At 46.3% G+C, this 15,320-nt stretch overlaps 1 protein-coding gene across 1 annotated transcript; it reads left to right on the forward strand.

Moving 5' to 3' along the window:
- Positions 1-4,809: 4,809 nt before the first annotated feature.
- On the forward strand, positions 4,810-14,153 carry LOC120915492 (nicotinamide N-methyltransferase-like). Its single transcript, XM_040326048.1, has 3 exons — positions 4,810-5,041; positions 10,030-10,237; positions 13,097-14,153. The coding sequence occupies exons 1-3, from the start codon at positions 4,891-4,893 to the stop codon at positions 13,533-13,535; spliced, it is 798 nt and encodes a 265-aa protein (XP_040181982.1). The 5' UTR covers positions 4,810-4,890; the 3' UTR covers positions 13,536-14,153.
- The last annotated feature ends 1,167 nt before the right edge of the window (positions 14,154-15,320 follow it).

Below are 15,320 nucleotides of genomic sequence, written 5' to 3' on the forward strand. Positions count from 1 at the left end.
TGTCAGGGGAGGAGACAGATCTGCTGTTCCTAGTGATTAGTGATTTTTGTTTTTAAAAGCCAGAAGCTACACATGCTGCAGTTTCTGGCTTTTAATAATAGGACACTTACCTATGATGTTTCCAGCAGCTGTCGAGTGCTGCCGCTGACATTGCGCGTAAGGGAACCCGGCAGTTTAGCCTTTCAGCTTCATCCCGGGAACCCTACTGGAACCCCCGCTCTTCTCTCCTGATGATCCGGCGGCCGGGGGAGGTGGAGGGAGCCCCAGCCATGACGTCAATAAGCCGTGGCTGAGGCTCCCGGAAGTGGAAAAGGTATCCTGTCCCCCCTCCCCCCGGAGGGTGCAAATTGTAGCACTGGAGGGGGGGAAGAATCAGATGAGCGGAAGTTCCACTTTAGGGTGGAACTCCGCTTTAATTTAGGCTCAGACAAAGCAATCAAAGCATATTTTATAGGTACAAGGAAGCATGGGTTTTGTTTAACCGCATCACTTAAGCTCCTCCCACTGCTAGGCGCTTGACCATGCCCACAATTTACCATGACATAGCGTGCCGCAGGTCTTTTTACTCCTTCAGTGTTCCTTTATTCTGACGTTCAAAAGTTGGCAGGTATGGCAGGGGTCAAGTCCTGGGGAAAAAGTGTGGGAACTCCCACCCAAGATCCACTCCCCCACAAAAAATAAAAAAATGATACGCTCATATGCATAATTACTAAAACGCATGTTTTTGTTTTGTTTTTCGATCCACTGTACCTTAGTAATCCTTTATGTTACTGGCCGCTTCCTGTATATGGATTCATCAGGTAGTGTGTGGGTATTCCGTCACTTCCTTGATGCCGCAATGTCTCCTGGAAGCTTTTGTCATTGTTCCCAGGAGAAATTGCGGAGGTCTGCCGCGAGTTATCTCGGGATTTAGAAAGAACTTAAGTTTTTTCTAAATCCTGCGATAACTCACAGCAGACCTCCGCAATGTCTCCTGGGAACAATGACAAAAGCTCCCAGGAGACATTGCGGCATCGAGGAAGTGACGGAATACCCGCACACTACCCGATGAATCCATATACAGGAAGCGGCCAGTAACATAAAGGATTACTAAGGTTCGCCTGCCCCTGGCAGTGACTCGAGCTGGGCATCGCCACTTAGTGAAGGATTGGCTCGGGCGGCTCGGCTGCTCTAGTCCTGCAAAGGGAACTGCGTTCCTGCTGTGAAAAAAGTGCAGGAACTCCGTTCCCACGCGTTCCCACAGGACTTGAGCCCTGAGGTATGGTTTGTCTCAGAATTCAAAACTGCTACATTTGCAGGACAGCTTGTTCTGAAGAAAAAAGAGATACACTGGAAGGATCACCAGGTAGAAATAAAGGAAAGAAAGCTGTGATACATTTGCCTATATGTCTCAGTTTAATTCTCCCTGCTTGCCATTGTGATTACCATCCGGTTATTGAAGTGCTAATGTCCCCTCACTATTTCTAAAGGTTAATTGATCTATTGTGTTGTGTGAAGGAGATCTGTGTTTATGTGGCTTGTGTTAATTATTCTGATTGCTTCATTGTGGTAATTATCTCTCTATATGCGGGGTCGAGCTGTCTAGTAATGTATTTAGTACAACTAGTACTCAACTCCACTGATGTCATTATCTAAAGAAAATGTGTTTTCAGACTCGGCTCCGTCGTGTCTGCCTACTCATCTGTATGGAAGCCCCAGTGTGAGGGGGCGGAGATTTGTCATTGTAACAGTTTTGGAAATGACATATAAGCTGTGTGATATAACATTAAAGTCTGTCTTGTTCTAGCAGTAAGCCTGGACTAATGTGTGGCTTAATGGGCGATCTCAGGAATATTCCTCCTAGTGGAATATTGGGTGACGTTCTTATGGAAGAAGGGAATCTTTGACGGGGATATCATACCAATACCGTCACAAATCGGTTGGCAGCAGCGGGATTTTCCCTTCTACTCTCCTTTACACCCGGGATTCCAAGCAGACACTGGAAGAACTACTGGAAGTTAGTGGAAGGATTGCTAGCAACAAAACCGAACGGGTCATCATAGCAGAATCAATGGAGATAGACCAGGAGAACGGGATTGCAGCAACGCCAGCAGTACAAGAGATGGAGACACCAGTGATTCAGGAGGAGGAATCGCCAGCCAACAAGCTAATGAGAGAGAAGCTAGCATGGTTCGGCCCGAACCCAACGGCAGATGTGGTGCTGAGAGTGATGGAGCTACAGGAGGCTAAAGAAATAAGGGACGCAGAACTACAGTTAAAACTGGCAGCAGTCCAACAAGCAGCCGCACCTTCTCCGAACAGTGAGTACAGCACAGCAGACGCAAGGAAGATTCCGTTTAGCGCTTTTAAAGCTTTTGATGAAAAGGACTGTGAGATTGATAACTACCTGGCGGATTTTGAGCGACAATGTAACCTGCACCGAATAGCTAGAAGAGAGTGGGTTGCAATATTGTCAGGCAAACTGTCAGGCAAAGCTTCTGATGCTTTCCGGACCGTGCCAGATCAGGATATCCATAGCTACGCCAGGGTTAAAGAAGTGCTCCTGGCTCGTTATGCAGTAACCCCAGAGTCCCACCGACAGAAGTTCAGGGACTCACGCAAAACCACGAAAGACTCTTACGCGGAATGGGCATGCCAGTTGTCCCTGTCGGCCTCTAACTGGGTTAACAGCAGCCAGGCCACCACCGCAGAGGACATTTTGCAACTAATGCTCCTGGAGCAATTTTACAATCACATCCAGACGGACGTCAAAGACTGGGTGAGAGATCGCAGGCCCATGACTCTACCAGAGGCCGCGAAGTTGGCGGAAGAATATGCGGATACTCGCAAGACAAACCAGGTCACACCACGGGAACAACCTCCACGACCAACGGCGCCCTCACACCCACCAGCCGCTAGATACCAACCGCCTAACAGACCGATGACATCGAGCCCTCGCTATCCACGCCAGGAGGACAACGAACAACGCTGCTTCCGGTGCAAACAGTTGGGTCACTTCAAGCAGAATTGCCCCATGAATGACAACACCAGGTCAAATTGGTCTCAACCTGGGTACCGCCCACCAGCAGCAGCCCATTGTGTAGACTCGGCTTGGGATCCCCAGGAGCTGGGTCAGGAAGAACCATTGGGCACCCCTTACGAAGCCCTCATGGTACAATCTGTTATTACGGACAACAGGGAACACCATTGTCAGCTGGTCATGGGCGACAGCCATGAGCCGGAGGGGCCTTGGAGGGAGCTGGGCAGAAAGAGGCACCGCCAGCTACCCTCCAAGAAGAAGAGGTCCTGGAAGTCATATAACCTGGGAGGAGAAGAAGCGACTGGAGGAGATGGAATCGCAGCGGGCGCCCCAGATGCGGGCCGAGATGTTCGCCAAGGGCCCACCGGTGGCCCCTTACACCACCACCCAGTTCCTGATGATGAAGGACCACGTGGAAAGCCTGCAGGACATGAGCAAGCAGGATCTGATCCGTGAGTACATAGAGCTGGAGGAGTGCATAAGCCGCATGGAGGAGGAGAACAACCACCTGAGGTCACAGCGGGCTGACCCCCCCAGGCTCCATGAACTGGAGATGGAGCTGGAGAAGCTCAAAGAGGAGAACCGGCGGCTGCGGAGGGAGCAGGGGGTGGCTGACCTTATGGGGCTCTGAGTCCCCTCCCACCCCCCCCGGACTCTGAGCACCAGTGCTACAGCATTTCAACAAATATAACTTTTTCTTTTTATGAATCTCCTGTGATTGTCACTTCAGAGCCATAACCTGTCCCTCCCATAGCGGGACACCTAGATGGCGGCGCACAGACCCATTCGCCGTCTTCACACTGACTTCTGGTGACTTTGCAGATTGCACAAAGACTTGGGGACTGACCGGCGTGTGATCTGACGACCCGGTGGCATACCTGAGTCTGAAGCAGTTGCCAAGGGAGGTCAGTCATGCCAAACGGAGTTAACCTCGGACTAAAAGCTCTAAACCCGTCAACCCTACTGGACCAGGGAAGGTCCAACCGGGTTTTCCGGAGCAGGGAGAAAAAGGGGGGCCATTGTGATACATTTGCCTATATGTCTCAGTTTAATTCTCCCTGCTTGCCATTGTGATTACCATCCGGTTATTGAAGTGCTAATGTCCCCTCACTATTTCTAAAGGTTAATTGATCTATTGTGTTGTGTGAAGGAGATCTGTGTTTATGTGGCTTGTGTTAATTATTCTGATTGCTTCATTGTGGTAATTATCTCTCTATATGCGGGGTCGAGCTGTCTAGTAATGTATTTAGTACAACTAGTACTCAACTCCACTGATGTCATTATCTAAAGAAAATGTGTTTTCAGACTCGGCTCCGTCGTGTCTGCCTACTCATCTGTATGGAAGCCCCAGTGTGAGGGGGGCGGAGATTTGTCATTGTAACAGTTTTGGAAATGACATATAAGCTGTGTGATATAACATTAAAGTCTGTCTTGTTCTAGCAGTAAGCCTGGACTAATGTGTGGCTTAATGGGCGATCTCAGGAATATTCCTCCTAGTGGAATATTGGGTGACGTTCTTATGGAAGAAGGGAATCTTTGACGGGGATATCATACCAATACCGTCACAAATGCCTAATAAAGAAAAACAAATGCAGCCATCACACCTAAAAAATTGCTATGCTGCAATATAATAAATGTTTGCTTTTGAGTTTAATACCACTTTAAATCTTCCTGTGAATGATCACAGCGGAGAACACACAAATATTTGATTAGAGGAAATAATTAAACTGATGTTTAACCTGTACATTTCATGCTGAGCAAAGTCCTTCTCAGTTATCTCTTTTATTCCAAAGTATTACATTCCCTGTTTTCATTGCAGTCCAGTGTATCAAGCTGCCTTTACTCTCCTAGAGAGAAGATAGAAGACCAGCATGGCGACTCCATACACATCATCTCAAACCTACATTGATGAGTTTGACCCTGTAGATTTCTACAAAACATATTATCACCCTGAAGAAGGAACTATAACTGGAGAATGGCTTCATTTTGCATTGCGGAATTTTCATGAAACTTTCACTTCAGGTAAACAGCTGTCTGCTTTATTTGTCTTATTGCCACACAAAAAAGTTGTACTCCATCAAAAAATACAAAAAGTGTTCCCTCCTTTTTACGACTTGGCAAGATGATCAAACCAGACACATTGGATATAGAAAAGAATCAACCCCCCCCCCCCCCTAAAAATAACCACATTTTATTGCTTTGCAGCCTGAAATGAAGACAGACCAGGGTTGCCACCTGTCCTGGATTCACCTGGACAGTTTGGGTTTGGAATCTTGTGTCCAGTGTTTCAGTGTGCCTGAAACCCGGACACATACTGTGTTTCCCCGAAAATAAGACGTACTCCGAAAATAAGCCGTATCGGGATTTCGACGCAAGATCGAAATATAAGACATCCCCCCGAAAATAAGACCTAGCGATGGCGTGTCGAATCCCCGAAAATAAGACATAGCGATGGCGTGTCGTATGCGTAGCGGCGCGGGTGGGAAAACAAGACGTGATAGGCGTACTGTACTGGTGCGGAGCTCAGGAGCTGTAAAGAAGTCGTGCAGCCCTTCTTATCTGCTCCACGGTATCTCTAAGTGACCAGAGAGGTGTCGGCAGCCCCATAAATACGGTAAGGTCGGCTCCATACTGTTGTACCATACTTGCCGGTAAAAAAAATAAGACATCCCCCGAAAATAAGCCATAGAGTGATTTCTGGAGGAAAAATAAATATAAGACAGTGTCTTATTTTCGGGGAAACACGGTAATTTAGACTGGGCTGTGGTTCCTCAAGTAACTGAGATAGTCGCACAAAAATCTGTTGCCATTCGGGAGCTGCGGGCTGCTGTCTGGGGGCAGGTTTGGCATCATTGGGGGGGGGGGGGGGGGGCGATGATGTCAGCAAGAGAAGTTTGGCCACTTCCACTGTTTCCCGCAGTGCACTGCATTACCACTCTCCTTGGGGCACCCAAAGGGTGTCCCAGGTCTTTTATAATTCTATAGTGTATACTACGAAAGAAAAGTGCCCTGTGCCACTAAAGTGTTCGGGTTTGGCTTGAAGAAAACATGGCAACCCTAAGGCCCCTTTCACACTGACACGTTTTTCAGGCGGTTTAGCAATAAAAATACCACTGCTATACCGCCTGAAAAAATCGTGCCCTGCAGTCTTCAATGTGAAAGCCCGAAAGCTTTCACATTAAAGCGGTGTGCTAGCAGGACCGCTCCAAAAGTCCTGCTAGCCGCATCTTTGGAGTGGTAAAGGGGCAGGGTGTTTACCGCTCCTTCCCATTGAAATCAATGGGAAACCGCGGTAATACCGCCGGCAATGCGCTTCTACAGGCCTTTTTCGGCCGCTAGCGGGGGTTAAAACCGCAGTATCACAGTAAATACGACGGTATCTTGAACAGCCGCGTGGTCACGCCCTGACCGGTTTCGTCAATTATTCGTCAGAGGGCGTCCTCTGATGAAGGAATGATGAAACCGGTCATGGCATGACCACACGGCTGTTCAAGGTAGAAGCAGGTGTTGTCTGTACCCGAGTTTCACCGTGTTCTGAGAGATACGAGGAGCGGTGACATATAGACATATCAGCCGAACCGAACTATGTTCATGCTTTTACGATTTTTATTTTAGTAAGTGTACATCCGTAAGGGGGGAATAGTTTAATAAACTTTGAAACAGTATTACGTTATGTACACTATTTCTGTCATGAGTAACATTTAGATGGAATGATGGTCCCGGATTCGAGAAAGGATTTTTAAAAAGGCGTTTTTCCATAACCCTTCTGGTGAGCTGAATATCTTAGGGGAGAGGTCTCAGGAGGTGTGGTGACCGGATCCGTGGATTTATTTAGATGTAAGGCTGCATTCACACCTGAGCGACAGCCGCGATCGGCAGTAGCGGCGTATTTTGCCACTAGTGTGAAACCTTCGATTTTTTTTTTTTTTTCTAAGTCTTCCCATTGCTGTCAATGGGAAAACGCCTATGTCGCTTGAAAAAAAGGGTCCGGGACTTTTTTTCAGGCGACAGGCGTTCCGCATCTATGAGATGTGAACCATCTCCATAGACAGCAATGGGAATTCTCCCCTCTAGCGGCAGAAGCGGCCGGCGTCGGGCGTTTTGTCGCTCAGATGTGAATGCAGTCTAACTCTAAGGAATACGGTTCTATGGACTAAGCCCGCATTCACACCTAGGCGTTTTTACGCCTGTAGCGCTACGCCGCTGCCGCCAGAGGGCTGAAAACAGATGTCCCTCTATGGAGATGGTTCACATCTCCACGCCGAACGCCGGACGCCTGTCGCCTGCCGCGTGAAAAAAGGTCCCGGACCTTTTTTTCAGGCGTCTTCGAGCGTTCGGCTAGGAGATGGGAATCATCTCCATAGAGGGGGTCATCTTGGGGCACATCTAGGCAGACAATACCGGCGTTTTTTCGCCGCAAATCACGGTACAAAACGCCGCTATTTTTACCGCGATTTGTCGCCGCGATTTCGTCCGCCTAGATGTGAATGGAGCCTTAGGCTTTAAATTTTGTTTGGACATTTATCTGTGCAACACACATTTTTTGGAGCCACACTGGGTGGAAGGATTCTTTTCACATGTAGCATTGCTAATGATATAGGATATTTTGTTTTATCTTATTTTAAGATATTTTAAGGCATATGAGTTTTACCACTTTGCAATTTATTGTAGCTGTTATTGTGTTCCTTTAGAACAATTTTAAAACATTGTTTAACATTTATGGCGGACACATCGGACAATTTTACCACGTTTTTGGAACCATTGTCATTTTCACAGCGAAAAGTGCTATAAAAATGCATTGTTTACTGTGAAAATGGCAATTGCAGTTTAGGAGTCAACCACTAGGGGTGCTGAAGGGGTTAATTGTGACCTCATATGTGTTTCTAACTGTAGGGGGGCAGGGCTGGACGTGTGACGTCATTGATCGCCTTTCCCTATATCAGGGAACAGACGATCGATGACAGTGCCACTGTGAAGAACTGGGAAGGTTTGTTTACACACACCTCTCCCCGTTCTTTAGCTCCTGTGACCGATTGCGGGGCTCCGCCCTGTCCGCCGACAGCTCAGCGGGGATTAACGGAGGAATCCCCGCTGAGCCAAATGGGCTAACGGAGCGGATCAATACGGATCCACTCCGTGTGAAAGAGCCCTTAGTAATAAAGAAACACTTGTTCTACACCTTCTGCTGGCCAGATAGATGGGGCCCAGAACCTTGTGTTGGCACATTGATGTACTGTCCCTTTAAGAGTTTGCATGCAGTGGGAAAGTGATCCTAACTGGAAAATCTGTCTCTGTGCTAGCAGATGCAGTGTATGGCTGGCCAGTGGCCACTCACCAATCCTGTGTACACAGCGGCTTTCAGTCAATGTGCATGGCAAAAGGTGTTTCCTGATGGTATCCTCAGCATGTGTCTCCTTGCTTGATGTCCCGCTCTCTGCTTTCCCTGCACTTAGGTGGGTTAAGCTGTGCTCAGTCCTGCTCTCCCCGCAGTAAGAGGGAGTTTTTCCTATGCCCCCCCCCCCCCCCCAAAAAAAAAACAATATCTCTTCCTCATCTGTTTTGTGTCTCTCTGTTGGGAATTTAAGTTTTTTTTTAATCCCACATGCTGTAATAGCTGAGTTTCCCTCCCAGTGAACTAAACTCCACACAATCTTCCATGAGTCTCTTGTAGTCCAGGTTTCCCTGTGTGCCCTCTAGTGGATGGAGGCATCCTTGCACTGACTATTACAGCTCCACAGTAAAATTCTCTGCTAGGACTGTTGCCTGTGTAGAAGTCCTTCTCGGGATAGACACACAGAGACAACAGCAAATAAAGGCGGGACTGCAAATACTTCTCTCTGACCAGTAAAGTGCCGGGCTACAAACAAAAGAATATACATACACAGAAGACCAAGTCAAAATTGAGTAAGTGGTAAGTTAAATATGTAACAAACATTGTAATTTAAATGGAAATAACATAAAGTACCATTAAATTAAATTAAGGCATGTGGCCAGATGAATAATGTATGGCAATGAGTGACAAGGATTCCAATTATTAATAATAGTATACAGATTATGGGCTTGTAATGGGGAAGAAAGAAACCAAACAGCTAATACCAGTTCAAGACCAAGAATCCCACTTGATCTAGAAGGATTGCATAGAATATTGGATTGTGTGGAATATCCTTTCCACTAACTTCAGGGAGTCCATTCTTATTAGAACTTGAGACCATGGGGTTGTCTGATGATACACAGATATGAAACAAATCTCCCTACATAGGTTTTACATATATATCTGCTGTCTTCACATTTACATACTGGTTAGAAAGTTCAGATCGTGTTAGGACATTTTTTTCTTCCTGTTTAACACAGAGTGTGATGTCTGGGCATACAGCCAAGATGCTAAAATTGCAGATTGGAGGAAAGGCACACACCCCCTATCATCATAGGCAGAGACTTTCAGAGGTGTTTTGTAACAGGGCCAGCTCTCTGCTAATCTATTTATAGCAACCTCCCCGGACAGAAATTTCAGGCTGCTTTTGTGTCCGAGAATTTGTCAGGAGTTATCAGGCTGATAACAGAGCAAGGGGTCAGGAGAGAGCTACGGGACTTAGCTCTATGAAGAGAGATAACAAAATACTGCAGATATGACATCACTCGTTGCTAGACGCCAAGCGGTCCAGGCGTTAGCAACGAGTGCAGGGAAGAGGCTCCACTCACGTCCTCCTCCTGGTATTCTGGTCTGTCAATGCGGCGTAATTAGTGATGAGTCTCTCTCTCTGCGCCGCAGATCGGCTGATGTGAGAGAGAGACTTGGGCAGCGGCAGCAAGCTAGTGTGACATGATTGTCAGTGCAATTTTTTGGGGGGGGGGCAATTGCCCTGTTGCCCCCCCTGGATCCGCCCCTGCTACTGCACACATACAAGTGTATGTTGATCATTAACCACAGTGTTATCAGAATAAATCTGATTTTGCGTTGACTTCTCTTTGTTTCTAAACAGAATGATCTACTCTGTTGTTTGTTTCCTAAGGTGGTGTTAAAGGAGACCTACTTATTGACTTTGGAGCTGGACCCAGTATTTATCAGCTTCTCTCTGCTTGTGAAGCTTTCAACAATATCATCACTTCCGACTTTCTTGAGCAAAACCTAGCACAGCTACAGAAGTGGCTGAGGAATGATCCCGATGCATTAGACTGGACTAAAATTGTCAAGCTTGTGTGTGAGCTGGAAGGTAACAGGTGTGTCACAATTGTGTTTTTAGGATAATGTGTTTGTGTAACAGCAGTTCTGCCCTCCCCGACTAGTTTGTATATATTATAGCATATTGTATCTAACCGAATATTTACTTTACTAAAACAGGTGCAGGTTGGTGTACGTTGCGTAGGGGCAATGCTTTTTGTTTAAACACAAGGCACTGCGTGCTGTTTTTTTCTTCTTTTTCAACCTTTTAACATTAGGGTGCTGCTCATTTTGTCTAGGGGAATCGGCTAGTTGTTTTAAAATCGAAGCTGTACTTACCGTTGTAGAGAGCGATCTTCTCCGCCGCTTCCGGGTATGGGCTGCGGGACTGGGCGTTCCTATTTTGATTGACAGTCTTTCGACAGGCTTCCGACGGTCGCATCCATCGCGTCACGATTTTCCGAAAGTAGCTGAACGTCGGTGCGCAGGCGCAGTATAGAGGCGCACCGACGTTCGGCTTCTTTCGGCTACTCGTGACGCGATGGATGCGACCGTCGGAAGCCTGTCGGAAGACTGTCAATCGAGAAGGAACGCCCAGTCCCGAAGACCCATACCCGGAAGCGGCGGAGAAGATCGCTCTCTACAACGGTAAGTACTGCTCGGATTTTAAAACAACTAGCCGATTCCCCTAGACAAAATGAGCATCAATCTAAGGGTAAAAAATTTTTTATGGGTGAACTCCCGCTTTAATCTAGGGGATATCTTTTTGAGATTTATTGCTTGAAGAACTTCAAACAGGAGAGGGGTTAAACATGGGATACTTCAAAACGCTTGAGCAGTAATAAGAGGATTCTCTTTTCTAGTCTTGCATACATAGGTTCCACTGGGGAAACAGGGGAAAGGCAAGTACTCTAAGACAGTTCCCAAGTATCACAATTCAGGATCAGTACTCACAAGTCCCCAGGACAGCTGCACACCTTCTAGCTTTCTCCGGACATGGTCCAGTGAGGGAGACAATCCTTCTCCTGACCAGATCCCTTATGGCAGTTGTCATCAACCCTGCCCTACAGGGCCCACTAACAGGCCAGGTTTTATGTCTTACCATGGGGAGATGCAGTCTAGAATACTGCAATCACTGAGCAGCAAATGATATCACCTGTGATGTATTTCAGTTATCTTGCAAACCTGGCCTGTTAGTGGGCCCTGTAGGACAGGGTTGATGACCACTGCCTTATGGCGTCCTACAGCTAGTTCCTCAAAAAGGTCACTTTAGGCTCTCAGCTCTGCCACAGCTGATACCTCAAAGAACAGCTACACAAGCCCCAGAGACTTCAGGAACCCTCCCTGAATAGAAAAGAGCAATCTCCCCAGGACTCCATACTATTTATCACCTCCCCAGCCACCTTCTGGGCACTCCCTCCAGGGATTGTCTAGGGAATGATAAATAGTAATTCTGGCCATTTGACTCTCCCAACTCCATATTCTCAAAACTTCTTCCAGAAGCAGATGAATCAATAAAAGTCCCAGCTTGTGAAACCCTGAACAGACCAGAGCAATCAATCACTTCACTACTCCCTTGACTACAGAAGGAGCCAACAACTAAATTTGCCTAGCATCCTGCACTATGAGGGTGCTACATAAGGCACATAGAAAGCGACAAATTGCAAATAAACACAGCTGAATTAATGAGGGGTGAACAAACCTTAAACCTGCCAGATCTCCTCTTTTTGAAATAGGAGTAACTGCAGTTATATAGAATCCATATCACCATATTATTTCCTTAGCTTTCACGGGAGTAGAAGGCAGCTAAAGGCCAGGTAAAAATCCTGCCTCACACCATCTTAAAGGACAGTGCTGTAAAAGGAACTTTTCGCCGCAATCCCCTCCCGCAATTTTGCGACAATCGCGGAAATCCCCTCCCACAATTTTGCGGCAACCCCCTCCCGCAATTTCGCGGCAACCCCCTCCTGCCATTTCGCAGCAATCTCCCGATTGCGGCAATTTCGGCACCACCCACCCTCAACAACTTCGGTCGGATGGATGTAATTCTCGGCAGCCCCCAGCCCCCCTGCTCAACAACTTTGATGCTCCAGGGGGCCCCTTCACTGCAGTTGTGTAACTGAAGGCGGCCCTGGGAAGAGGTAAGAAGTCTGTCCAGAGGCTTCCCTCCCCCCTCAACAATCTTGTCGAATCCCCACCCCGCTCGACAAGTATGATCGGTCGGCGCACTGCCCCCCGCTCAACAACTTTGATAGGTTGGCCGGCGGATTCAGCCCCCCCAACCCCCCCTCAACAACTATGATCGGTCGGCGGTAACAACCCCCCAGCTTCTCTGCCCCACCACCCTAAGTCCTGCCCTGTAAGTGCCCATCAGTGAAGAAGAAAAATTACTTATTTTGCAAAATGTTTAAACAGAAACTAAGAAAAGAAAAAAATCAAAATGTTCAGTCTTTAGAAAAACCCAGTGGTGAATAAATACCACCAAAACAAAGCTCTATCTGTCTAAAAGGAATGATAAAAACTTCATATGGATACAGTGTTGCATAACCGCCTAATTTTCATTCAGTGCGACAGCGCTGAAAAGCTGGAAATTGGCCAAGGGCAGGGCTGGACTGGGACAACAATTTGGCCCTGGACTCCATGCAGACTGGCCCACTTTGACAGGTCTTTCCCATGACGGCCGGACAACTCCCGCAAGTATTCAGGAGTGTGGAAGGGCATAGTAAGTGGCAAAACCTTTAGAACAAATTCTATGGAACTGATTGAAACCTACTCTTCCCATTCCCATTTGCCAAACAAAACAAGGATCTTACTTAGCTTGGTAACAGCTGGTTTCTTTCAATCAATATAGAACTTATTTACTATACAGATTGTTATAAATATATGCAATCCTAACATTCTACGGTGTCCTCTTTTAGTGACAATGAGAGCTGTAAGAAGAAGGAGGAGAAACTGAGGAGAACAGTGACAAAAGTTCTAAAATGTGATGCTCTGAAGAAGAACCCATATGACCCGGTGGAGATGCCAAAAGCCGATTGCCTGATTAGTTGCCTCTGTTTAGAAGTACCCTGCAAAGACGTAGAATCTTTCACCGATACTTTGAGGAATCTCAAGAGCCTCATTAAACCAGGGGGTCACATAGTAATTCAGAGTGTGCTTAACTGTACATACTATTATGTTGGTCAAAAGAGATTCTCCTGTCTGGCCATTACTAAGGAAGAACTGGAGATGGCATTTAAGAAAGCTGGATATGAAATAGTGAAACTAAAGGTCATTGCAGCTACTGAAAAACCAGGAAAGGACATCTTTGATCAGGATAGCTATTATTTTGTCCATGCCCGTAAACCACGTTCATAGGGCAAATTACATTTTTTTTTCTACACAAGTTCTAATCAGTAATTTCTCCTGTTGCTTTCCAAATTAATATTATAATTAACACATCTAGTGAAACAGCACAGATCAATTAAATCCAAGCCAAGTGGAAATTAAGAGATTTTTTTCCTCATTAATTAATATTATAATACATTAATATTAGTAAACATTTATGAATATCAAGACATTCTAGATACTAATAACTCAAGGACAGATGCAGTGGCATAGATACTGCATTCACAGCTGATACTGGACCCTTTCTGCTCACAATTTTCCCCAGCCTCCAGTGTTTTACACTTACTACTACTTAGAAAATGCAAGCCAAAGAGGTGTTATAATTTGTAGCCAAATGAAAGGGCAGAACTCTTTCTTCTGCACAATAGTAGTGGTAGTATAGCGTGGGCTAGTGGGTTTAGGCATAGTAAAGGGGGGTGGGGGTGGGAAAGAGCCCATGGTCTGCACTGGGGCCAACACCCATATAGCTGCACCAGATTGATCCTGATAGCCATTACTATATCCATGCTTTTAAAACTTGCAAACGACCAGTAAAGTACCTTTATCCATATGGATTTTCATGATTGTTGTAATAAATATATAACTGCATTCAAGTTTTTTTTGTCTTTTAATCTTCCTGGAGTTCAAGTTAATATGAACCAGTGGCCTAGGCTATGGTCATTCAAGTAATTATATGCTCTCAACAAATTGTAATTTCGTCTTTAAACAAGCCCTCTCTGACCTCTCTAGCTGCAAGTACTGTGGAGCAATTTATCCTCAAATTAAGAGCCGGATGACAAAAGTCAGTGGGCCAGATTCAGAAAGATCAGCGGATCTTTCTGCTGGCGTAACATATCTCATTTACGTTACGCCGACGCAAGTTTTTCAGGCAAGTGCTTTATTCACAAAGCACTTGCCTGTAAAGTTGAGCCGGCGTAGCGTAAATCCCCCGGCGGAATTCAAATTCCGCGGGTAGGGAGCGTGTAACATTTAAATCAAGCGCGTCCCCGCGCCGAACGAACTGCGCATGCGCCGGCCGCGACTGAATCCCAGTGCACATGCTCCAAATGACGTTGGCAAATCGTCATGCTTTCGTGTACGTAAATTATGTCCAGCCGTATTCGCGAACGACTTACGCAAACGATGTAAAAAATTCAAATTTCATTGCGGGAACGACGGCCATACTTAACATTGGCTGCGCCTCATAGATCCAGGGGTAACTATACGCCGAAAAAAGCCGAACGCAAACGACGTAAAAAAAAAAGCGCCGGGCAGTCGTTCGTTTCTGAATCGGCGTAACTACTCATTTGCATATTCCTCGCGTAAAAATACGGAAGCGCCACCTAGCGGCCAGCCTGGAATTGCAGCCTAAGATCCGACGGTGTAAAACACTTACACCTGTCGGATCTTAGGGATATCTATGCGTAACTGATTCTCTGAATCAGTCACATAGATACGACCGGCCGAACTCAGAGATACAACGGAGTATCAGGAGATACGCCGTCGTATCTCTTTCTGAATCTGGCCCAATGTCTTCCATTAATTAAGCTCCAAACTTTAGTTTGTTTGTATAATTTACTAAAGCCAGGGCCAGATATAACAGTAGGCATGTGCCTATGAGTAACAGGCCTGTGTGTGTTATCGGACGCACACTTTTATTTTCCCATGATTAGTAAGCGTGGCTCGCTCACTTTGTGGAGTTAGATTCCTATATGGTCACTGGATTTCCAGTAAAGCAAAATTAGACTGTGTAATACAAAATACACTTTGTGAAGC

This window comes from Rana temporaria, chromosome 10, assembly GCF_905171775.1.
Source record: "Rana temporaria chromosome 10, aRanTem1.1, whole genome shotgun sequence".
Taxonomy (NCBI): domain Eukaryota; kingdom Metazoa; phylum Chordata; class Amphibia; order Anura; family Ranidae; genus Rana; species Rana temporaria.